Genomic DNA, 26,020 nt, shown 5'->3' with positions numbered 1-26,020 from the left:
AACTGCTCTATTAAATGTAGACCTTTCACAAATAAACATAATCAAATTTTATTTTTTATTTATTTTGTGTCAAAAGCATTGCATAACAAATACATTTTTAAAATGATGAAAAAAAGGAAATCACAAGCAACTAAATAGTTTTAGACCAAAAATGGGCAACAGCAACCGCATTGTCCGTAGCTTTAAACAACTCCTCCTCCATACATGAGGCAGGACATTGTGGGCAAGCATACATATGCGGAGTTGTTTGTTGAAATAATACTAGGAACCTCTTCACACAACCCTTTTGGGCCATACTATTGTGCCAGCAATTGCTGGTGAAAGGGAAGGCGCATGGGGCAGCTCGTGGCGCACCACGTGCCCTCCCTCCATCCCCCATCACATGGTGGGGAAGGGGCACCCGACCCACATCAGATGGGAGAAAGGGTGGAAAAGCATGGCAGTATGCATTGCCCCACCACCGCTTTTCCCTCCATCATATGGGGAAAAGGGGAAGAAAGTGTGGGTCACTCAGTCAGAGCTTCCACCCCACTTTGGGAGGAATGTGGGTGGGGCCTGCTATGCATTGTGTGATGCCACATGGCAGACCCTGTTCTTGCTATGCAACAAAGTGGCAGGTTCGAATCCCACCTGGGGAGAGCACGGATGAGCTCCCTCTATCAGCTCCAGCTCCATGCGGGGAGATGAGAGAAGCCTCCCACAAGGATGGTAAAACATCAAAACATCCGGGCGCCCTCTGGGCAACATCCTTGCAGACGGCCAATTCTCTCACTCCAGAAGCAACTCAAGTTGCTCCTGACACGAAAAAACCCCAAAAAAACAAAGTGGCAAAATGGATCAAAAATGCCCCGTGTGAAGAGGTGGTAGGTTATGTCCTGACAGTCAAATTTTGCATTCACCTTTTGAGATCAGTCACACAGGTCTGACTTATTGAAGTCCAAATAATTTCAGAGACTTTTAAAAAAACATAAATCTGGATCTTACCCATGAAATCAGTGCAAAAAATTAAGATCAGTAGACATGTTTTTGTTTTTGTTTTATAAGAAGGTATACTGAGGCCCATGCAGACTTTTAATATTTTGATTAGAACCTTAGAGAAAAGACCAAATGATCCTGAAAGTTAAATCTTTAAGGCAAGAAGTCCCTTTATTAAATGGCCAACAAGACAGGAGAATTTAACCAAAGGCGGATGTGTGCAGTAAAACGCTTGTTTGTAATGATATTGTCTTTTTGAAATATGTGTTGCAAAATTATCTGTGTAACTCTGAAAAAGCTAGTGTGTGAATATATAAATATATGTTTCTGTTTGCTAATCTTCATACGCACCGAATATGCTACGTATGGATATCTGAAAATGCTGCTTTTTTCTGTATATGTATAAAATATGTGTTTAATAGAAGTAGACATACTTGTACGCTATTTAAATACAGTATTTCAATATTTCATATTTGATATACTGTATTTATGCAGTTCCTGTCCTCATTGTGTACAATGGAATCTTCCTCCCTCCATATCTGAATATTTCAGAGTTAAATCTGTTCGAAAAGATTTAAACTGTGTACTCAAAATGTGTGAAATATGATCAAATATGGGGGAAAGGAAAGAACCGGGGGAAAGAGGACTAGATGAGCAAGACGTTTGCATGTGTGTCCTCTCTGCTACACATTCTGTGTCTTTAATGTAGATGTGTGTCGATGTTCTGCAAATGTTGTCTTTAGGTTGCTGTTGGCAAAAAGGCTGGAGCTGTAGCCACAGTTGTTCATGCAGTTGATCAAGCACGGGTTAGAGAACCAAGGGAGCCAGAGCATGCTGAAGAAGCTTATTCCGAACAGGCAGCTTTGGAATATGGATACAAAGAGCATGCTTTAGCAAGACGTGTTGTTGAGTTACCATCGGAGCACCATGTGGTCACCAAAGCCGTGAAAAAGGAGGAAGTTCATGTTCCTCCCGAGACTCACATTGCAGCGGCTGAAAAAGTGGCCATATCAACACAGGTCAGGCTCAAGTTTAAACAGGCAGCCATTTTCCATGGCTGCTGAACATCTTTGGTTGGGGTTTTATTTCTTTCTGTTTCCCTACTTGGCAAGTGGCATCACATTCTCAACAAACATTTTATTGGTTAATGTAGATTAAAAGGACTGCAGAAACTTCAGTCGAAAAAGCAATCCATGTGGAACACACACGTCCCCGCACAGCAAGCCCTCATTTTACAGTTTCAAAAATTACTGTTCCCAAAGCAGATCATACGTATGAGGTAAGAAGAGGAGGAAGGGTATACCAGGCAAATGGTTATGGAACTGGAAACAACCAAATCATTCCTTTCTCTATATAGGCCAAAATATTTGGTTTTAAAAAATAACTAAGACATTGGAGGAGGGTGAAATCTGAAGATCTGGCATAGCATCCAACTTTGTGCATTCACTGAATAAAAACAGTGAACTTGCAATGATGTGAATTCCTTCTCCCAAGCAACTCCCTCTACCTCTCAAAATCTGTTCTGGATCATTGGCAGATGTTCTAGATCAGGTTTGATGGAGGTAGAAGAGGAGAGAAAACTCACAATACACCTGGCATACTCCTTTCCTCTCTTGGAGGGCAGAAAGGTTTCTTTAAATATTCACCCATGTATTAATCAAATAATTCATACAATGATAATATTTATTTTTCTACTTCACTTCTTTTGCTGCATACTAAATCGGTTTGGGAATTAATAAACTGTACATACGTAATCCGAACTATATTAAATGCCTCCATTAGACCTACATGCTTTTGCATTGTTTTAATTTTACTTTCCAGCCATTTTTCTACACAGTTGACTTTTTAATTGTCTCCTTCACAGGTTTCGTCATGTAGTGATCACATCTAATCTGTTTTTTAGAATGCACATCTGTGTTATCACTTTATCTTCATATTGAGAATATATTTTCAAACCCTCATGTACCTAAAAATAGGTTTTAAAGTATCATGCCAATTACCTGAATATTATTTGCAAACAATATTTTTTTCTGTAAAACAAATAAAATTAAAAATGCTGCAAATTGCAAATAAACACATGTATGTGGAGCCCCGGTGGCAAAGTGCATTAAAGCATTGAGCTGCAGACCGAAAGGTCCCAGGTTCAAGCCCCGGGAGCAGCGTGAGCGGCCGCTGTTCGCTCCAGCTCCTGCCAACCTAGCAGTTCGAAAACATGCAAATGTGAGTAGATCAATAGGTACCGCTCCGGCGGGAAGGTAACGGCACTCCATGCAGTCATGCCGGCCACATGACCTTGGAGGTGTCTACGGACAACGCCGGCTCTTCGGCTTAGAAATGGAGATGAGCACCAACCCCCAGAGTCAGACATGACTGGACTTAATGTCAGGGGAAACCTTTACCTATGCTGCCTAACATAATAATTTAAGCTTTTCAACTTAAAGTAGAGTAGTAATCCTGCTTTTTTACATATGAATATTTACTTTAATACCTTGGACAATATAATGTAACATTCTGTCTAGCAAACCAAGTGATCTTATGCAAGTTGTTTCTGAACAGCAGATAATTCACAAAAAGATTATGCTTTAGTTAGAAAAAAACACTACTCTTTGTTATTTTTACAGAATTTCAATTTTTATCAGAATTACGTCAAATGATTAAAATTTTCATTCCATGAATCAGGGCTGACTGCAAAAAAGTCTTGTTAATTGTTGCTTTAAAAGAGAATAATAATTGACTAGTGTGGATCTTGCAAAAACTAACCATTGTCATAAAGGTGCAGTGTTGCATTTTACATGTATTTGCTTGGCTAATGTGTAGTTCACCTTTGAACAATGTGCTTAGCAAAGTGGTAACTCTTCTTCTCTTGGGTTGGTCAGGTTTCAATAGCAGGATCTGCTATAGCTACTCTGCAAAAGGAGTTGTCTGCAACTTCTGTTCCAAAGATCACCAAGCCAGTGAGGCCTCCTCTTGCAAAGTCACCTGAGCCAAGGATGATGCCAGAGAAAGTAGTCTCCCCACAGTTTCCTTTCGTAGAGACAGCTGCCGACACCTATCAGAAGCGTTATGATACTGAAATCAAAAGAGAAATAGGTGTCAGAATGGCAGGTGGTCTGGTGCGGGAGCAAGAACGCATTGAATTAATGCAAGAAGGCGAACCAGAGGTTTGTCATTAAGCACCTTCCAATCATTCCGACTTGCATCCAGAGTAACTCAGTGTGCTTCCACCTTTCCTTCATTACCTGCCTTTTCTTCCCCATTTTAAAATATCCCTCTCTATCCTACTGACCTCTTTGTACCATTTGTTGTGACTTTTACTCATGCACATCTAAGATCCTAACATCATTTTTGCCATAGCAAGAGACAGAGGAGAACGGCACTGAACCATTGTCTTAATCTCATTCTTATGCATGCTGGCATTTCCCTTCTTGACCTTGTTTCATACCTTCTAACTTTGTTTGCTTACCATCCCTAGGTGATTGAAGTTGCTAGAGTTCCTGAACCAGCAGAAGTTCCTGCCACACCCCCATCCATAGTAACAGTAAGTCATTAGATATTTTGCTACTGACTATGTCACCTGGCTCTCCTCCTCCTTTTCCTCTACATTCATCTTCCTTTTGTAATAACAATATGATGCAGCTCTGATGCCATCTAGTGTATGAAATCATGAAATAACCTAGGTGTGATGAGAATTTCCCAGTTTTCCAAATGGTGTCAAAATTGGATTTTTAATTCCTTCAGAAATTAATGCATGAAGGAGAGAGAGAAAACAAGTTCCTGAAGCATTGCTAAGACTTTTCTTTGCTTTCCAGCCCAAAGCTGCATAGCTTTCATTGAAAAATGCTCAGCTCTTCCAGGTGCACAGAAATCATCAGCCGTGAAAATGTGTTGCATCTGCCAAACCATTTGGGGGCAAGGAGGGAAGTTGCCAAAAAGTTGACTACTCTAATTTGAATGCTGTAGCCTCTAACCAGGATTTCTGCAAAAGGTGGAGGGAAGGGGGAATGTTGTGGAAGAAGTTGAGGAGCGGCACTTGCTAATATGTGGTTGTTGATTCTGTTTCTCCCATAGCTTTTCTACCATAGAATCATAGAATAGTAGAGTTGGAAGAGACCTCATGGGCCATCCAGTCCAACCCCTGCCAAGAAGCAAGAAATCGCATTCAAAGCACCCCCGACAGATGGCCATCCAGCCTCTGTTTAAAAGCCTCCAAAGAAGGAGCCTCCACCACACTCCGGGGGAGAGAGTTCCACTGCTGAACAGCTCTCACAGTCAGGAAGTTCATCCTGATGTTCAGGTGGAATCTCCTTTCCTGTAGTTTGAAGCCGTTGTTCCGCGTCCTAGTCTGCAGGGCAGCAGAAAACAAGCTTGCTCCCTCCTCCCTATGACTACCACCAAGTTGCATTTTTTCACAGAAATTCTGACTGTGAAACCTCTAGTTAAATCCCCAGTTGGTTTGACTGCTAGAAACTTTTTTCACAATCTCTCATCAGGATAAGGGCTTGGAAGGTGGGAAACTGCAGCAAAAATAGAAACTAGATCATCATCTAAAGAGCCATGCGGCAGCTAAAAAGCCAATGGGATTTTGTCCTGCATAAATAGGAGTCTAGTGTCTAGATCCAGGGAAGTCATGCTACCCCTCTATTCTGCCTTGGTCAGACCACACCTGGAATCACACTGTGTCCAATTCTGGGCACCGCAATTGAAGGGAAATGTTGACAAGCTGGAATGTGTCCAGAGGAGGTCAACTAAAATGATCAAGGGTCTGGAGAACAAGCCCTATGAGGAGTGGATTAAAGAACTGGGTATATTTAGCCTGCAGAAGAGAAGTCTGAGAGGAGACATGGTGAAGGCCATGTATAAATATGTGAGGGGAAGTCATAGGGAGGAGGGGGCAATCTTGTTTTCTGCTGCCCTGGAAACTAGGACGTGGAACAATGGCTTCAAACTACAGAAAAGGAGATTCCACCTGAACATTAGGGGGAAAATCCTAACGGTGAGAGAGAACTGTTCAGCAGTGGAACTCTCTGCCCCGGAGTGTGGTGGAGGCTCCTTCTTTGGAGGCTTTAATTCCAAGGCTGGGTGGCTATCTGTCTGGGGTGCTTTGTATGAGATTTTCCTGTTTCTTGGCTGGGGGCTGGACTGGATGGCCCACGAGATTTCTTCCAACTCTATGATTCTATCTGCCAAACATCCGCAACTTCACCCAATAATATTTCACAGAAATCCTGACTGCAGACAGTGAAAAGACATTTCAGTTTCCTTACCCAGTCATCACCATCTGGTTTGACAGCTGAAACCTCTTTTCAAAGCCTCTAGTCAAGATTTCTGTGAAATATTACTATACAACTTTGGGACTAGAGTATGGGGAGGAGGAAAGTTTGCAGAGAAACAGTATCCAGTATACATCAGGTGAAAAAAGCTGTGCACTTGTGAATGAAAGTTGCACAATTTCCAGAGAAAACTAACCAACTTCCTGCGATCCCAACAGTACAGGAAGAAAAATAGATGATATTTCCCAGCACCATTGAGATGAGGAAAACTGAAAATTACTATCCTTGAACCAGAACTATATCTAAATTGTATGAAATTATTATAATTATTATACTCTAAATGTGTCTCTGTGTGTGTTCTATCTAGGCCCTGAAAGATAAGATTGTGATGGAGGGGGAGAGCATCACACTGGAATGTCGCATCTCGGCATATCCACCTCCAACGGTGGCCTGGTACCGAGAAGAATACCGCATTGAGAGTTCCATAGATTTCCAGATCACCTTTGAAGCAGGAGTCGCTCGCCTTTTGATTCGGGAAGCCTTTGCAGAAGACAGTGGGAAATTTACTTGCACTGCTACCAATGAGGCAGGAAGCGTCAGCACTTCATGCCACCTTGTTGTACAAGGCAAGTACAGAAAAATGAAAACAACGGTGAGACTCGATCATAACAGCTATCAGGCGAACCTCAAATTTAATGAGCACATTATCTCAAAGTATCATAGGACCCAATCAGATGGGTGTTTTTTTCCATCTCTGCGCACTGCCAGAACGCTGCCTGGATAGAGTCCATCAAATGACACAGGGCTACTTCCTCTGGCAGGGGGCTCTGAGCTGGCAGCACGCAGAGATGGAGCCCTGAAAAGTTGGGGGCAGCATGGAAGTAAGAAATGGGACAGCATGAAAGAAAGCCCTGGACAGCAGGGAAATTTCATGGGGTGGCATCCCATGACTACAATGGTAAGGGGATGAAGTGGAATGCTGCCCCATGGTTTCCCCTGCTGTCCCCCAGCTTCTGGACCTCCATTTGATGAAGTCCTTAGATAACTGAAAGAACAGGTGCCATTGGGATATTTTTCCCATGGACTTATTGAGGATCCTGCCAACAAGAACCTAAACTTGGGAAGCCTAGGCCAAGAACATCTATACTGACTGTCTCCTACTGCACACATGGCAACTGTTGTAGTGTCTTGTTCTCAACCATAGTATCAACTAGCTTGAAGGAGACATCATTCAAATTTTATTCAGCTTGTTGTCCATGACCAGGAATAGGATTAATGAAAACACAATTCTTATCATCATTTGGTTAATTTGAGAGAAAGTATGCTGTGATATAATGTGGAAAATTGCATGTTCCCTTTACCTGGGTCAATAAACAGAACTCTTTCTCCCTAAAGAAATCACTTATCTCTATGATGATACTGATACCTAGTTAGAAAAAATTGTAACATGAACATTTGTTCTGTCCTTACACTCAATATCATATATGTAATTATGTTAAAATGCACCACTTGCCATTTGTTGGCCATTGGTTCACAAAAATAATTGAAAAGATTATCATCAATATCATCAATAGTACCCTCACCCTAGACCTTGCTTGAGGCAACTCTCCATTTTTTTGTGTAGAATATAATAAGATCATATGCCAAAGGCAAAGCTGTTCACATAAATTCAGTCTGTCAGGAAAAACCATACAAAAGATGCCATTTCATGTTCTAAAAGCTGATTTAAAAATAGGAACAAAATATAATGGATAGGCTTTCAAAGAAGTAGCCGTGGCAGACTCTTACAGCATAAAAAGAGAAAGGAAGCAAGGAAGCAAGTGTGAGAAACAAAATCTTATTTAAAACACACAGTTTTGCTAGTATGAAGCCTCTAAATCAGGCATGGGCAAACTTTTTTTTGCTTTGGGGCCACACTGTGGGCCCAGCCAGGAAGGCTGGGCCAGGAAGGAGGAGTTGTCGCACCTACTTAGGTCTGAACTGGATTTAAATAAAGTTGGTGTTAGATCATAGCCCCGATCCTGTCGTATAACCAACAAATAATAGTAATATATTTGCAGTAATTTGTTGTTACATTTTGTATATATTTAAGCTATATGACAATAGAAATATAGAACATATATATCATTTACTTTAAACCATATTATATACCATACTTTTCCTTTTTTACGTTCTACTGTGGGTTATAGACATCTGCACGTATAGCCAGGAAGGAGGCGGACCGGGCACACACTGGATGGGGAGGAAAGGACGGGGCCAGGAGGGGACAGGGCAGGGGCTGAGTCATCCTCAGATTGTCCTCTCAGCATAAGGACAGGTCTGCTTATCCCATCCTTATGCTGGGAGGAAGGCAGGACACGTAGAGACTGCCCCGGTCCTCCTCCCCATCCTCCTTCCCTGATCCTCGGGCTGTCCTCTTGGCATTATACTGGGAGGAGGGTGAGACAGGCGGTGGCTGGGTGTGTTCTGGAGGGCTCTTAGCCATGGCATGCCTTCCTGGAGCTGTACTTCTGGCACAAGGACGGGGTCGCTCTCACCATTTTTATTCCGGGAATAGGGTGAGACACACAGTGGCTGAGAGTGCTCCAGAGGACTCTCAACTGCTATGTGCCTTCTTCCCTCATCTTTTTGACATAAAGATGCGACGGGCCACCATGTCCTTATGCCAAGAGGACAGAGAAAATAAGCAGGGCCTGAGATAGGCACCTAGTAGGCCACATCCGTTCCCCTGGGCCTTAGTTTGCCCATGCCTTCTCTAAACCTCCACTAATCTGGATAGAAAAGTTATATAGTACATCCAATTATAAAATATTTTTGTTCTTACTGTGTGTTTTTTTTTGTTTTGTTTAATAGTTTCAGAGGAGTTTGAAAGCAAAGAAGCTGTTTCAACAAAAGTGGTCACAGAAGAAAAACGGTACTTTTTAACTACTGGAATTGTATTTATTCTTTTCACTGTTTTTTTTTTTTTGCCAAATTTATCACTATATTTCTTGTAATTGTGCTTCTAGCTTTGTGGAATCCAAAGATGTTGTGATGGCTGAAATCTCTGCAGCTGTAGAAGACGCATCTGCAGAGCCAGCAGCTCCATTCTTCATAAGAAAACCTATTATACAGAAATTAATTGAAGGCGGAAGTATCATTTTTGAGTGCCAAGTTGGGGGCAACCCAAAGCCACATGTTTACTGGAAGAAAGCTGGGCTTCCTCTTACTACAGGCTATAGGTACAATATGTTCCTTTTAAAAGTAGCATGTAACACCTGAGTAGTATGAGAATTTGACATGCAAAACATTTCATTTGCTATATCTTACTAAGCTATGACCAGGCCCATAGCCAGGATTTTGTTTCGGGAGGGGCTGGGATTTTGGTTCGGGGGGGGGGGGCTGAGTCTAAGCAGGAGAGGGTCTACCCTAGCAAACCTTTTGTATCGTTATCCCAATACCCTCATACATATGGGGTATATTGAGCAATGGTGATCAGATCATGATAGGAATAAAATAAATATTATTTATTAAATAATAAATGTAAGGCCTTCTCGCGGACCACCCTGAGAATTTCGGGGGGAGGGGGGCTCAAGCCCCTCAAGGCCCCCCCCCCCCAACTACATGCCTGGCTATGACAGTTCATATGTGAAAATGGAAAATAAAATTAACTACATATTTCTGCTCAAGTGGTGAAAGATATGAAAGACCATATCCAGTAGAAAGAAAGTGGAGAATAAAAGTAACTCTTACAGAGTACAACAATGTAAACTCATTGCCTCATGCCTGTTCAAATATTTTTTTAAAATGCATACTTTGGTCACTTCAGAACACAGAGTGAGAGATCATATACTGTATTTGAATGCTCTCACACACTGAACACATCATTATCATTATTTGTGTCTCATTTTTCACGAGACGAGGACTCAAGGTGACTTAGATATTAAGAATATCTCAATTAAAACATACAAAAAGTCAACTTCAAAACCAAATGAAATTATCAACCACATTAAAAATGTACATTTAAAAAATGTAAACAATACATTTTAAAACAGTACAGCTCCTACAACCCTTTACTTAAATCCTTCTATGCAGTTCTGCCCATCTGAAATTAGCCAGGTAGCCTGTTTGCCAACCCTACTGTTGAACACCACATGCTCTTCCTGGACTGTTGCATGGTGACACTTTAAAGGCATGTCTTTCTGATTCATTCATTAATTTATTGCGTTCTGATTCTTATAAGACCTCTCTTTTCATTTTCCTAAAGGTACAAAATACTTCATAAAAAAGAAACTGGGGAATGCAGACTTGAAATTTCAATGACTTTTGCCGACGATGCCGGAGAATACACTGTTGTTGCACGTAACAAACATGGGGAAGTTTCTGCATCAGCTTCTTTACTAGAAGAAGGTATGTGTACAAGTGAACAAAGATTGGTTTTAAAGAAACCAGTAAGCACATTTAGATACTCTCCTTGTTTAAGAGTTCACAAAAGGCAGTTTTAATGTCTGGGTTAACATGAAAAGGAAAGAGCAAGATGTTCTTAGTGAGTATACAAAACAAAAGAACTGTGGCTTCACATGCTGCACCTTTATGTGGTAATTATGGTAAACATAGATTTAACAATGACCATGGCCCCCTGAATGGAAGGGCAGGGGGAGTTGAGAAAATTGGACCATCAAGACATCTACGTAGTAGAGCCTCCTTAGGTATTATCAATCAGAAGTGTACTAAATGATCAGAAGTATACTAAGGTAGATTGATATAGCAGTTATGGTTGAAACACATTCCCCTTCCAAGAATAATAAAGGCTGCCTGCAATCTATTGTGCCACTTACTTGGGAGTAAACTACACTGAACATACAGAGGCACTTCTATGTAGATACTGTGTTTGCAAGATTCATATTTAAATTTGTTTCGATTTTAGAGGATGGAAAAAATAATTTGCCTACCTTGAGCAAGTACCTGCACGTAGCAACATGAATAACAATGTACTTGCAAATGTTAGCCTTCCCATCTTATAAATAGCTTTTGGGATAGTGTTGATTCATTCTAGATGCTACTTTAACACAATACGTTTCCCTCAAATGTTCATTCTATCTCTTTTTTAGTAACAGAGAGTACACTAGAAATTTGTCATCATGCTTAGTTATTATATAGCTCATCCAAATTTATTTCTAGCATCAGATTTCATTAATGCCCATTGTAATTCACATCCAAGTTCCACAAATTGCTTAGCAATTGCTGTTTTATGGTATCATATCCATAAATATGCCTCTTAATTAAAATGCAATTATAAGGGATGAAGGTTGAGCTGGTTATGACACTTTCCTCTATCAAATTAAAATTAGCTTGGTTGTTGTATGTTTTCCAGGCTGTATGGCCATGTTCCAGAAGTATTCTCTCCTGACGTTTCGCCCACATTTACGGCAGGCATCCTCGGAGGTTGTGAGGATGCCTGCCATAGATGTGGGAGGAACGTCAGGAGAGAATACTTCTGGAACATGGCCATACAGCCCGGAAAACATACAACAACCCTGTGATCCCGGCCATGAAAACCTTCGACAACACATAAAGTCAGCTTAATTAGCGGACTTTCTTTCATTCTCTCTCCCAGTTTTCTCCCAAAAGTATCTTATGCTGTATGTTAAAACAAAATAGCTAAAACAATGTGTAGCACAAAATGTGTTGTTGCGTGGCTTCAAGTCATGTCCAACTTAATGTCAGACTATCACAGGATTTTCTTGTCAATATTTGTGCAAAGGGGAGGTTGTTTTTGCCTTCCTCTGAGGCTGAGTATGACGCTCAACATCAACTGTTGAGTTTCCATAGCTGAGCAGGAGTTTGAACCCTGATCTCCAGAGTCATAGTCTAGTGCTCCAACCACTGCATTAAAGTAGCTGACTGTACAAAAATTATAAAAGCGTTAAATAACAATCCCACCAAGGGACCTCATTAGAAAGGTCAAGCAAAGTGTCTCACTTTGCTGAGAAAAGAGAGGGGCAGTGGGACAAATTTGTCGCCCTGTGCACAGCTCCCTTTTGACAACTCTTTCTCCATCACAAGGGGGAAGTGTCGCTCTCCTAGCAAAGTCCCGTACTGGCTCCATTGGAAGCCTTTCATATTGTGGGGAAAATGTCCAACAGCGATTCACCCTAGTTGTGGGCAGGGCCTCCTCGGGAAGTCACATGATGTTGTGTAGCCGGCGTGGGGCTCCATCCCAAAGACAGGGTGGAAGTGTCCTAGGACACTAAATTCCCCCATTGGATGAGGTCCTAAAACATTAATTTAAAAACCACTACAAATCCACTGAAACATATTACATATTAAAGATGCACCAGTCGAGAAGTTTTCTAGATGTGATTTATTTATTTATTTATTTATTTATTTCCCCTAGCTGAATATGAGGTCTACCTAAAATCGCAACAAGAAACAATGTATCAAACCCAAGTAACTGCATTCATACAAGAACCTAAAGTGGCTACGGTAGCCCCACCGACACTATATGCTGACTATGAAAAAGAATATGAAAGAGAACAAGCATTAATCAGGAAGAAAATGGCAAAAGATACTGTGCAAGTCAGGACTTTTGTAGAAGAACAGGTAACCATTTTAAATGTCAAACAAGACACTACGGTTTCATTATTATTATCTTCTTCATTTTTTTATTTTTTCCGGTTACCTGGAGTTTAATCTTTTAAACTTAAAAAATCTTCTATTTTTTTTTTCAAAATAGGAATTCCACATTTCTTCCTTTGAAGAAAGGCTTATAAAAGAAATAGAATACAGAATCATTAAGACAACCCTTGAGGAACTCCTTGAGGAAGACGGAGAAGAGATGGTGGTTGATGTATCTGAATCTGAAACAGTTGAAGCGGGATTTGAAATGAGACTAAAGAATTATCGAATCTTGGAGGGAAGTGGAGTGACATTTCACTGCAAGATGACTGGCTATCCATTGCCCAAAGTAAGAAAATGTATAAAGTTTACAGATGAAAAAAATAATAAGGCAGCATTGACTGGCATAAATGATATTTTAAATTCAAATTTATCTTTATTATAAATTAGATTTAAAAGCTCTATTTTATTCTATGTTGGATATTTTACTATTTTAAATGATATTCTAAATAATATTTATTTTCTCATTGATTGTAATTTATAAAACCTATATGCAAAAGTCATACATCTGAACTTTGTCATAAAATGTTGTTTTCTTTCTATAACATCAATAGTAAGTAGATAAACATGTGATTTTTCGTTCATATATTACATTTTAGTGTTTTGATGATAAATTGTTATTGTTATTATTATTGATGCATAGGCTTTATTTTGTGTTTTTTTTAAAAAAATTATTGTAAATAAGGGATTCACAAACTAAGGTTACTATGTCCTGCTTTTCCTGAATATTTTTAAGAACTAAAATTTCTGTATTTAAAGTGAGGGTTGTCATAGCAATTGGTGGTAATAATAATAATAATAATAATAATAATAATAATAATAATAAACTTTATTTTTATATCCCGCCCCATCTCCCCGAAGGGACTCGGGGTGGCTCACAACAGGGACAAGCGCGAAACAACAACACAACATATTTGACAAAAACTTAAAACATTCCAATGATACACAAAATAAAATAATGGACAATACATTAAAATCCATGGTTTAACATGATCTGTTGGTTAATGTGTTCCACTTTTTGCTTTTCAAAATATGTTGACCTTATATACACATTTCCATGTCAACAATCAACCATACCAGTGTGAGCAACACCAACAAACGTTGTAGTAGAAATTGGTGGTGTGACACCTTTGAACTTTCTCATTCTCACCACTCTGCTTTCCTACTTTTAAACAATGTAGATTGCGTGGTACAAAGATGGCAAGCGTATCAGGCAGGGAGACCACTTCCACATGGAGGTTCTAGAAGATGGCAGAGCCAGTCTGCGTTTACCTGTGGTCTTCCCGGAAGATGAAGGCATTTATACCGTCTTTGCCAGCAATGTAAAAGGGAACGCCATATGCTCTGCAAAATTATACGTTGAGCCAGTTGGACCATCTGGGTCTCCAGGTTATATCCCATCACCTGAAATGATCAGACGATATCGGTAAGAACAAAGCAGAAGTAAATAATTCCTGGTATTTGCAAGGTTTTACAAGGTCTGTAGCCTTCTCTGCCAAAGGGTGCCGGTGCATCACAAAACTACAACTCCCATGATTCCATAGCATTGAGCCATGGCAGTTAAAGTGGTATCAAACTGCATTCATTCTACATTACCTAAATCAAGGTGGATTGCCTGTTTCAATTGACCCAGCATCCATAAACCTGTCTGCAAAGATGCAAAAGACGACATGGAGGATTAAAGAAAGCCTCAAGTAACTGATCAGCTTGTTAAGACAACAGCTTGTTCCATGGCCGTATCTTGTCAAAAATACCGTTATTTATTTATTTATTTCAATTATTTACACCCCACCCTTCTCACTCAAGGGGACTCAGGGCGGCTTAAAAGTGGCAACTGATGTAGTGGTTTGCATGTAGTACCATGTAGTGGTTTGCAGTGTTGATGGGTCTGTTGTTAAGAAGAATGCCAAGATTTTCCCAATTCCTCTTAATTTTATTTAGTGCTTCTCTTCTGTACATTTCTGCAAGCAGCCGTACATTTCTTCCTCCCTCAGAGATAGCATCCATCCACCCAGCCTCGCAAAATACAAATAACCCTTAATTATTTAGTAGGCATGGGAAGGAACCTGCAAAGATTGTATGAAACGGGGTTGTTGTATGTCTTTCGGGCTGTGTGGCCATGTTCCAGAAGTATTCTCTCCTGACGTTTTGCATCCTCAGAGGTTTATCCATGCCTCACAACCTCTGAGGATGCCTGCCATAGATGTGGGCGAAATGTCAAGAGATAATACTTCTGGAACATGGCCATACAGCCCGAAAGACATACAACAACCCTGTGATCCCGACCATGAAAGCCTTCAACAACACATTGTATGAAACACCTTATCTGCATAAGCTACTTTTAACATGAATGAATACATTTCTAGGCAGTGAACTTTTTGAACTTCTAGCATAGACTGGTTAAGTGCCAGACATGTATAAATGCATAGCTCACCTCCTTTTGAGGCCATCTCTGTGGTTATAGATGCTCTTCAAGCGAATTGAGGTTCATTGTACATTACCCAATGTTATTTGCCATTGTTAACATCAGGTTGCATTTTATCTTTCCAGGTCTATTTCTCCCCGATCACCTAGCCGGTCCCCTGCTCGCAGTTCACCTTCACGCTCTCCAGCACGCAGGCTGGAGGAGACAGATGAAGGACAGCTGGAGAGGCTGTACAAGCCGGTGTTTGTCTTAAAACCAACATCATTCAAATGTGCAGAAGGGCAGACAGCAAGATTTGACCTCAAGGTTGTGGGCCGACCAATGCCGGAAACATATTGGTTTCACAATGGTAAGAACTCCTTCTACTCATGACATAATTTTTCTAGAGAACCAAAGATTCACATGAAAGGAAATTGCATTTTGTTTAAAATAACATTGAATATTTCTTCTGTAGGTCAACAAGTTCTTAATGATTATACCCATAAAATAGTGATTAAAGAAGATGGCACACAGTCTCTGATTATTGTTCCAGCTACACCTGCAGATTCTGGAGAATGGGTTGTAATTGCTCAAAACAGAGCAGGCAAAGCCTCCATCACAATGAACCTGACAGTGGAAGGTATTTATTTTTTCCCCTTTGAAGATAGGCCTTTGATTGCAATCATCTGCCTCAATGCATTTTGCTGATAACTTGCTAAATTCCTCTTTCTAGCTAGGGAACATTTAGTGAGACCAGCATTTGTGGAAAAACTGAAGAATATGAGTGTCAAAGAAGGCGATAAACTGCAAATGAATGTAAAAGCCAGAGGAAACCCCAATCCTGATATTGTGTGGCTGAAGAACAGTGACATCATTGTACCACATAAATATCCAAATATAAAGTAAGCCTTATTTATTTGTTTATTGAATTGGGAAAATGTATACGTATTGTAGGAGACCCCGGTGGCACAGTGTGGGTTAAAGCTCTGAGCTGCTGAACTTGCAGATCAAAAGGTCGCAGGTTTGAATCCGGGGAGTGGAGTGAGCGCCCGCTGTTAGCTCCAGCTTCTACCAACCTAGCAGATCAAAAACATGCAAATGTGAGTAGATCAATAGGTACCGCTCCAGCGGGAAGGTAACGGCATTCCATGCAGTCATGCTGGCCACATGACCTTGGAAGTGTCTATGGACAATGCCGGCTCTTCGGCTTAGAAATGGAGATGAGCACCAACCCCCAGAGTTGGACACGACTGGACTTAACGTCAGGGAAAACCTTGACCTTTACCTATGCGTACTGTATATACTTGTGTATAAGTCTAGAAATTCTAATTTAGAAATAGACCCCCAAAACCTGGATTGGCTCATCTACAAGTCAGTGTAAGCACTGTACCTTAACTCTTATAAAAAAAAAAGTGAACCACCCCCTTCTCTGAGTAAAGTGGCAAAAAATACCAGAGAGAGAAAAGACCCCCAGATAACATAATAGAATAACTGATCCCTTCCACTCTCTATTACAGTGCCACATCTGGGATTTTTTTAATACCTGGGTGTGAAAATGGTGGCAGACAGGGGCAGCTGCCCTACTGAGACAATGCTGGTGCTTTTCTCTCTCAGCAAAATGATGTCTGACTTATCCATGAGTCATATTAAAATCCATATTTTTGTCCCCCCAAACCTGTGCTCGACTTATAGATGAGGCCAAACTATACATGAGTATATACTGTAATTGGTTTTATTTGTAATGAAGTAAAATAAATAAATTGTATACACATACTCACTACACACACATGACACAGACAGTAATACAGTAGAGTCTCGCTTATCCAACGTAAACGGGCCGGCAGAACGTTGGATAAGCGAATATGTTAGATAATAAGGAGAGATTAAGGAAAAGCCTATTAAACTTTAAATTAGGTTATGATTTTACAAATTAAGCACCAAAACATCGTTATACAACAAATTTGACAGAAAAAGTAGTTCAATATACAGTAATGCTATGTAGTAATTACTGTATTTACGAATTTAGCACCAAAATATCATGATATATTGAAAACATTGACTACAAAAATGCGTTGGATAATCCAGAATGTTGGATAAGTGAGTGTTGGATAAGTGAGACTCTATTGTATATATAAAAACTGTAATGTTGGCATCACAAGAAAACTTGATAGATTTATAAGTGGGTGCCATCAGCAATATTGAAAGAGTTCCCACCAACAATAGTCAATATGATTTTTAGTGTGTGGGGTGTTTCCCTTGCAGAGCATGATGTGAAAACTGAGTTAAGTTGTCCAATGGCATTTGTGAAGTTTCTTCCAATCTTTTGGGCTTTATTTTAGTCTTTAAAACTTTATCTTGTTGATCAACAACCCCCATGAGGAACATATGTTTACTCTCTATATTCTGCATTTCAGAATTGACGGAACAAAGGGAGAAGCTGCCCTGAAAATTGAATCCACAGTCAGACATGATGCTGCATGGTATACTGCAACTGCTATCAACAAAGCAGGGCGTGATACTACACGGTGCAAAGTAAATGTTGAAGTTGAATTCACTGAACCTGAACCAGAAAGGAAATTAATAATCCCAAAAGGGACATACAAAGCAAAAGAAATCGCTGCACCAGAACTAGAACCTCTCCACTTACGTTATGGTCAAGAGCAATGGGAGGAAGGTGATCTTTATGACAAAGAGAAACAGCAAAAGCCATTTTTCAAGAAGAAGCTCACTTCCTTGAGACTCAAGCGCTTTGGGCCAGCCCATTTTGAGTGCAGACTGACACCAATTGGGGACCCAACCATGGTTGTGGAGTGGTTACATGATGGCAAACCTTTGGAAGCAGCCAACAGACTTAGGATGATTAATGAATTTGGTTATTGCAGTCTTGATTATGATGTATCCTATCCTAGAGACAGTGGAGTGATTACATGCAGGGCGACAAACAAATATGGCACTGATCATACATCAGCAACACTTATAGTTAAGGATGAGAAAAGCCTGGTTGAAGAATCTCAGTTGCCAGAAGGCAGGAAGGGCCTGCAGCGCATTGAAGAGCTGGAAAGAATGGCGCATGAAGGTGCTCTTGTTGGAGTTACAGAAGATCAAAAAGTGAAACAAAAGCCAGAAATAGTTTTGTTTCCTGAACCTGCAAGAGTCCTTGAGGGTGATATTGCTCGGTTCCGCACCCGGGTGACTGGCTATCCACTGCCTAAAGTCAACTGGTATCTCAATGGCCAACTCATTCGTAAAAGCAAAAGATTTAGACTTCGTTATGATGGAATTTACTATCTGGATATTGTGGACTGCAAATCATACGATACAGGTGAAGTCAAAGTAACAGCAGAAAACCCTGAAGGTATAACAGAACACATAGTGAAAATTGAGATTCAGCAGCGGGAAGATTTCCGATCAGTACTTCGCCGGGCACCTGAGCCTAAGCACGAAGCTCCCACAACAGAGCCAGGCAAACTTTTGTTCGAAGTCCAAAAGGTTGACAAGCCTGTTGAGAAAACCACCAAAGAGGTGGTGAAGCTCAAGAAGGCAGAAAAAATCAGCCATGAGAAAGTGTCAGAAGAATCTGAAGAACTTCGCAGTAAATTCAAACGCAGAACTGAAGAGGGCTATTATGAAGCCATCACTGCAGTAGAGCTTAAATCTCGTAAGAAGGATGAGTCATATGAAGAGCTGCTTAGGAAGACCAAAGAAGAACTTCTTCATTGGACCAAAGACTTGACAGAAGAAGAAAAGAAAGCTCTTCTGGAAGAAGGCACACTCACTATCCCAGCCATCAAGCCAGACAAAATTCAACTTAGTCCAAGCATGGAGGCTCCCAAGATATTGGAACGCATACAAAGTCAGACAGTTGGCCTAGGAAGTGATGCCCATTTCCGTGTCCGTGTAGTCGGGAAACCAGACCCAGAATGCCAGTGGTTTAAAAATGGTGTGCAGATTGAGAGATCAGATCGCATCTATTGGTTCTGGCCAGAAGATAATGTGTGTGAGTTGGTCATCAGAGATGTAACAGCAGAGGACTCTGCCAGCATCATGGTGAAAGCTGCCAATATAGCTGGAGAAACCTCAAGCCATGCTTTCCTTCTAGTACAAGGTAATGTGTCCACTTCCTGTCCCTTTTCAGTGACATTTAATGCTTAGGCTTTAGTTTTCAAAGCACAGAAAGCTCCTCCTCGATTTTTCAATCTTTCTTCTTTTTTTCTCCACAGCCAAACAGCATATAACATTTACACAGCAGTTACAAGATGTCACTGCTAAAGAGAAAGATTCAATGGCAACCTTTGAATGTGAAACCTCTGAACCCTTTGTCAAAGTGAAATGGTATAAGAATGGAGTGGAGATTTCTGGAGACAAATACAGAACACATTCTGATAGGAAGGCTCACTTCCTTTCAGTGCACACAATTGACAAAAGTGACGAAGAAGACTATAGCTGCGTTCTCGTAGAAGATGAATCTGTGAAAACAACAGCTAAACTAATTGTAGAAGGTGAGGACAAATGTTACTTTACATACTGCCTTCCTTCCTTCCTTCCTTCCTTCCTTCCTTCCTTCCTTCCTTCCTTCCTTCCTTCCTTCCTTCCTTCCTTTCTTTCTTTCTTTCTTTCTTTCTTTCTTTCTTTCTTTTGCCCTTTATATTAGTTTAGAAATGAAGGGTTCTTAAACCATGTCATAGTTTCCTGTAGACATGGTGAGCTCTAAAACTAGTAGTCTAGTAGTGGCAGTCTTGGACGTTTTGCATCAGCACAGTGGACAATGGAGTAAATGGATTATCACTCTGACTCTATGCATTCATATCTCATTGATTGTATAATAATCAAGCTCACATCTTGTGCCTGACCCTCTGCTTAAACATACAATACCCATTTGTTCATTTTTATCTATTTCTTATAGCCTTTAAAGGCATTTATGTCTCATATAGGTAAACCTAGCTGTGCATATTGCCTAGGCAACTGGGTTGTATGAAAAGACTTCCACCCACATGTTCCTATTAAGTAAGATAGATATGTGTTGCAGATTATTCAGGAATTTTTAAGCAGTTCACTGATTTTTGTAGGTTCCTAACCATATGGGTGGAGGATCCATGGGGACATGGGCATGGCCTTGAACCAGAATAGAGGAAATTATGATGACAGCAGTAGCAGTTATTTCAGTTGTAGCAAGTGTCAAATGAGTTACAGAATATATACAATTTGGTGAACAGTGATGTCATCCTGAGTCTAATGAGTGGGAAGGAAATCCTCATAAGCTTCAATATATCGATACTTGTTTCTTATGATTGTAAACATGAAATGTGAAGTGCACATTTCTACATTTACAAAGATGAAAACATATTTAGGTTATACTTAGTATTCACTTTCCAAGAAGCATTTTAGATTTTTTTTTTGTAATTGATGAAATGGCTTACTGAGATGTTTGTCTCTGGATGCAGGTGCTGTTATTGAGTTTGTTAAAGAACTCGAGGACCTTGAAGTCCCAGAATCCTTCTCAGGGGAACTGGAATGTGAGGTTTCACCTGAAGACGTGGAAGGAAAATGGTATCATGATGGCGTTGAGCTCACACCCAATAGTAAATATATCATAACCTCACGCAGAGGTCGACAGATTCTCACTATTAAGGATGTTGCTAAAGAAGACCAAGGAGAATATAGCTTTGTGGCAGACGGGAAGAAAACCACTTGTAAACTGAAGATGAAGCGTAAGTTGTTTCAACAAAGCAGTTTCCACTAGGGATATAAAAATTGCTTACATATTTTCTTGTCTTTGGTGAGAAAAAGTGTCATGATAAATCAAGACACACAAAAATAGTTGTCTAACCCAAAAAAGCCTACTTTTCTTTAAACAGTGCATTTTGTGCAAAATACAATGGTTTGTATGCAAATATTGTCTATTTGCACAAACCTAATTATTTGTCTAACCACAAAACCAAATTATTTTGTGTAAACTATTTTTTCACAAAAACTCTCCAAATGTGAAAAATCTTGTAGTAATTGACGAGGGGTCCTCAAACTTTTTAAGCCAAGGGCCAGTCCACAATCCTTCGGACTGTTGAGGGGCCGGATTATCATTAGAAAAAAAAATACAAACAAATTCCGATCCACACTGCACAAGTCTTATTTGTAGTGCAAAAACAACAACAACCGCAACAACAGCAACAACAAGAACAATGAAAGAACAATGAAAGAACAATACAATATTTAAAAATAAAAACAATTTTAACCAACATACATTTATCAGGATTTCAATGGGAAGTGTGGTCCTGCTTCTGGCCAATGAGATAGTCAAGTTAATTAGGATTGTTGTTGTTTTTGTTGTGTGCCTTCAAGTCATTTCAGACTTTGGGCGAGCCTAAGTCTAAAATTTATTTATTTATTATTATGTATTTATTTACTGCATTTATTTACTATATTTGTATCACACCCTTCTCACCCCAAAGGGGACTCAGAGTGGCTTACAAATTATATGTACATACAATATATTATATTATTAGCATAGCACAATATTAGCATTATATATTACTATATTGAACTATACCACTATATTGTAATATTAGTAATATTATATGTAATATAGAATATATAATTAATATTATTATATGATATTATTATTAGTGTTATATTGTATTACATTATAATATTAATATCAATATTATATGTATATACAATATATTATATTATAAAACTGAGGGCGGTAGCCAGGTAAATGACTCTGGAGGGCCGCATCTGGCCCCTGGGCCTTAGTTTGGAGACCCCTGTAATTGACACCTGCTGTCAATTACTACAAGATTTTTTCACATTTGGAGAGTTTTTGTGAAAAAAATAGTTTACCCAAGAGAATTTGGCTTTGTGGTTAGACAACTATTTCCCCCCCACTTTTCTTTAAAAACATGTTTTTAGTGCAAAATACAACGGTTTGTATGCAAATATTGTCTATTTGCACAAACCTACTTATTTTGCACCAAGAAGTTTTGAAATACAAAAAAATCATTGAAAAATGCAGAGAAACCCAGTAGAAAGAAAATGTATGAGAATGAAATGCCTGAAGAGTTTCATTCATAATCACCACCTTCTAAATTTTTTATATCTAGTGCTTGTGATCATGATCTTAAATGTCCTATTTTCCATTCATATTTTATAGCACGCCCAGTCACTATCCTCCAGGGCCTTGCTGATCAGAAGGTCTGTGAAGGTGACATTGTGCAGCTTGAAGTGAAACTCTCTCAGGAAAATGTTGAAGGTGTCTGGATGAAGGATGGTGTTGAAATTCAACCCAGTGACCGTGTTCACATTGTAATAGACAAGCAGTCGCATATGCTGTTAGTTGAAGATGTGACAAAAGAAGACACTGGAGCATACTCCTTCAACATCCCTAGCCTGGTTCTTTCAACTATTGGTCGTGTAACTGTCTATAGTAAGTGCCACTTATTAAAATGCATAATTAAAAATGATAGAAGTGTAGCAAAAATGCATATTAAAATTTGCAGCAAATATGGCATTGGTGATTAGCTTATGTCAATCTTATGAAAGGATAACAAGTTGAATGAGAAGGGTCCATCAATAGATATTGGTGGTATGCTATCAGAAAACAGCAAGGATCTCACACTTCTTGTGATTTCAGAAACATTGGGGTATTTTGGGAATGTTAAAGGAGGATGGATAGTAGAAGACTATTTATCTTATCCATTTTCTCCCCTACATGCTTTACAAGGTACTGTTGTTGCTTTTAATGAGTATTTTTATGTACAAAAATGTTAATGCAATCTTAACAGAAGTTATTTGCTATGATTTGCAGGTGTGGATATAATAATACCTTTGAAAGATGTCCATGCTATTGAGGGCACAAAAGCCATCCTTGAGTGTAAGATTTCAGTTCCAGATGTATCCTCATCCAAGTGGTACATAAACGATGAGCAAATAAAGCCTGATGATCGTGTCCAAGCAGTTTCCAAAGGCGCAAAACAACGGCTTGTCTTTACCAGGACATATGCATCAGATGAAGGACTCTGTAAGCTGGCTGTTGGCAAAGTTGAAACCAGCTGCAATCTAACAATTGAGAGTAAGTATTATTATCATCATCATCATCATCATCATCATCATCATTATTATCATCATATACATAACAACACAGCACACATTCATATCACATCCAAATGTCGGATTAGTCTAGTCTCTGAATATATTATTATTATTATTATTATTATTATTATTATTATTATTATTATTATTATTATTATTATTATTACTATTGTTATTATTTATACCCAGCTTTTTCTCTCTAAAAAAGAGACTCAAAGCGGCTTACAGTAAAACCAGTTTAAAACCTAAAAATATATAAACATTAAAATAGAATGAAATATTAAAGGCATTTTTAAAATGTATGGGCCGGGTACTGCTAAAACACATTCTGCACATACAACAAGGCTGTCAATAACCATCCACTACTACTGATACATTCTTTTATTTCAACAGAAATTAAGATTATTAAAGGTCTTCATGACATCACCTGCACTGAAACTCAGAATGTCACCTTTGAAGTTGAGCTGTCCCATGCCGGAATTGATGTTGTGTGGCATTTTAAGGACCAAGAAGTCAAAGCTGGCCCCAAGTATAAAGTGGAAGCACATGGCACAATATATAAATTGACAGTAGTGAACATGATGAAAGATGATGAAGGAGAGTACACATTTTATGCCGGAGAAAAGAAAACATCTGGGAAGCTCGTTGTAGCAGGTGAGATGTTTACAATGTGATAGTGTGTTTGATTTTTCATAAAGGGGAAATGCCAAGTTCATACAGTCATCACTTGTAGGCAGGAAGAAACATTATTATTATTATTATTATTATTATTATTATTATTATTATTATTATTATTATTGGAGCCTCCAGTGGCCAAGGGGATAAAAACCTCATGATTTGAATGTTGGGTTGCTGACCTGAAAGCTGACAGGTTCGAATCCCACCCGGGGAGAGTGCGGATGAGCTCCCTCTATCAGCTCCGGCTCTATGCGGGGACATGAGAGAAGCCTCCCACAAGGATGGTAAAACATCAAAAACATCCTGGCATCCCCTGGGCAACATCCTTGCAGACGGCCAATTCTCTCACTCCAGAAGCAACTCCGGTTGCTCCTGACACGAAAAAAAAATTATTATTATTTTAAAATGTATTGATCATTTTTAACTTTGTAATTTTCCATTGTTCTCTATGAGAATAACTATACTATCAGAGTTGCATCATCTTTCATTTAGTTTTTATAAAAACAGGGAAAGGAGAACATCCTCCATTCATCATAATACGTGAATCCATTGTACAAGACAGTTGGATCCATTTACTCCACAAACACCTTTCATTGTAGTCCATGCTGTTGCCAACAGTAGGAGCATATGAACAGCCAATGCTTACAGAGCTTTTCAAACACATTATTCTCGCAGAACCATCTTTTGATCAGAGTCAACACTGAACATTTGGCTGTCAGAAACAGAGCAGCAGATGGCAACTTATGCTATGGGACTATTTTGGAATCTGAAGCTGAAAACCCCACAAAACGATATCCCCATTCCTTCCTGTAAAAATGCAATATTAAATCAAATATTAAACCATTTGCTCTTTCTTTGTGACACCAGACAGAAGCTGCCTGAGGACTGAGACAGGAGTTCACAACAGTGTAGAGAAAATGAAATTTCTGTGAAGGCAATGTGCATTGAATCTGTCCCCATACATGAAAGCTTTGACTTTGTTTTCCTCTCAGGTGGTGCCATTTCAAAGCCCTTGACTGATCTAACTGTGGCTGAATCCCAGCAAGCTATTCTTGAATGCGAAGTAGCTAATCCAGATTCTAAGGGCCAGTGGCTGAAGGATGGCAAACCACTTACGATGTCAGATCGCTGTAGAGGTGAATCTGATGGTCGGAAGAGGAGACTTAATATTCCAGTCAGTAAAGTGGATGATGTTGGTGAATATACCTTCCAAGTGGCATCCTCAAAAACATCGGCCAAGCTGAAAGTTGAAAGTGAGTAATCAGTGAAAAACTGCATCAATTCCTCATTGGCCTGATTGAAGGTATAATAATATGTCCCTCCATGGATGGTCCGTTTAATTATTTTGCAAAATATGTTCAGAAAATCAATAAGTAGAAAATGAAATGCAGATTAAAATAAATAACTTGATTAGATGCAATTGGCATGATATTATATCAGGTTGCAGCAATACAATTGGAGTGATGCTCCATAAACTGTATTACAAAAATGGCTTGATCAGTAGACTGCAAAATTTGTGCTTTGAATTTCTTGAATTTCTCTGGAATATGAGATCAATATAGTATGAGCAACTCTCATTGCATAAAAATAGTAGTCCCTGGAGCAGTGCTGCTGCCAGTTCTGCAAATGCCTCACTCGGTGAGGGTGAGTTAGATGGGCTATTTATCATAACTTTCTATTGTACATGACTCTAATGGACAATGATAAGCAAAGATATAGACTATGTTTACACAGGGGAAAACATAATCTCAGCTACTGTCATGAGGCTGGAGAGCACTATGGCATCAACTCTTGAGAAGTGGCAGTGGAAGTCGGTTAGCTGTTGGTGATTCTTATGCCCCTTCATTCCCACAGCTCACAAGATTTCTTTTTGAGGAATCCACCTGAAAAGTGTGATTTGTGCTGTCGAGACAGATAATAATTTATTATTTTATTTTATTTTATTTACAGT

General features: G+C 39.4%; 1 protein-coding gene across 1 annotated transcript in view; it reads left to right on the top strand.

Moving 5' to 3' along the window:
- Positions 1–26,020, top strand: part of ttn (titin) — a 331,374-nt gene that overhangs the window by 31,464 nt on the left and 273,890 nt on the right. The window contains exons 13-33 of the mRNA XM_062969136.1: positions 1,719–1,994; positions 2,129–2,254; positions 3,852–4,136; positions 4,448–4,513; positions 6,613–6,871; positions 9,099–9,159; positions 9,254–9,466; positions 10,492–10,634; positions 12,622–12,827; positions 12,961–13,191; positions 14,084–14,328; positions 15,453–15,676; positions 15,782–15,946; positions 16,040–16,208; positions 17,721–19,411; positions 19,527–19,805; positions 20,748–21,014; positions 22,454–22,726; positions 23,108–23,371; positions 23,785–24,045; positions 25,062–25,322. Of these exons, the coding sequence (XP_062825206.1) occupies positions 1,719–1,994; positions 2,129–2,254; positions 3,852–4,136; positions 4,448–4,513; positions 6,613–6,871; positions 9,099–9,159; positions 9,254–9,466; positions 10,492–10,634; positions 12,622–12,827; positions 12,961–13,191; positions 14,084–14,328; positions 15,453–15,676; positions 15,782–15,946; positions 16,040–16,208; positions 17,721–19,411; positions 19,527–19,805; positions 20,748–21,014; positions 22,454–22,726; positions 23,108–23,371; positions 23,785–24,045; positions 25,062–25,322 (5,965 nt within the window). The remainder of the gene's footprint in view (positions 1–1,718; positions 1,995–2,128; positions 2,255–3,851; positions 4,137–4,447; positions 4,514–6,612; positions 6,872–9,098; positions 9,160–9,253; positions 9,467–10,491; positions 10,635–12,621; positions 12,828–12,960; positions 13,192–14,083; positions 14,329–15,452; positions 15,677–15,781; positions 15,947–16,039; positions 16,209–17,720; positions 19,412–19,526; positions 19,806–20,747; positions 21,015–22,453; positions 22,727–23,107; positions 23,372–23,784; positions 24,046–25,061; positions 25,323–26,020) is intronic.

This window comes from Anolis carolinensis, chromosome 1, assembly GCF_035594765.1.
Source record: "Anolis carolinensis isolate JA03-04 chromosome 1, rAnoCar3.1.pri, whole genome shotgun sequence".
NCBI classification, from domain to species: domain Eukaryota; kingdom Metazoa; phylum Chordata; class Lepidosauria; order Squamata; family Dactyloidae; genus Anolis; species Anolis carolinensis.
The sequence above is the reverse complement of the archived record's forward strand: the minus strand, read 5'-3'. Positions and strand labels throughout refer to the sequence as shown.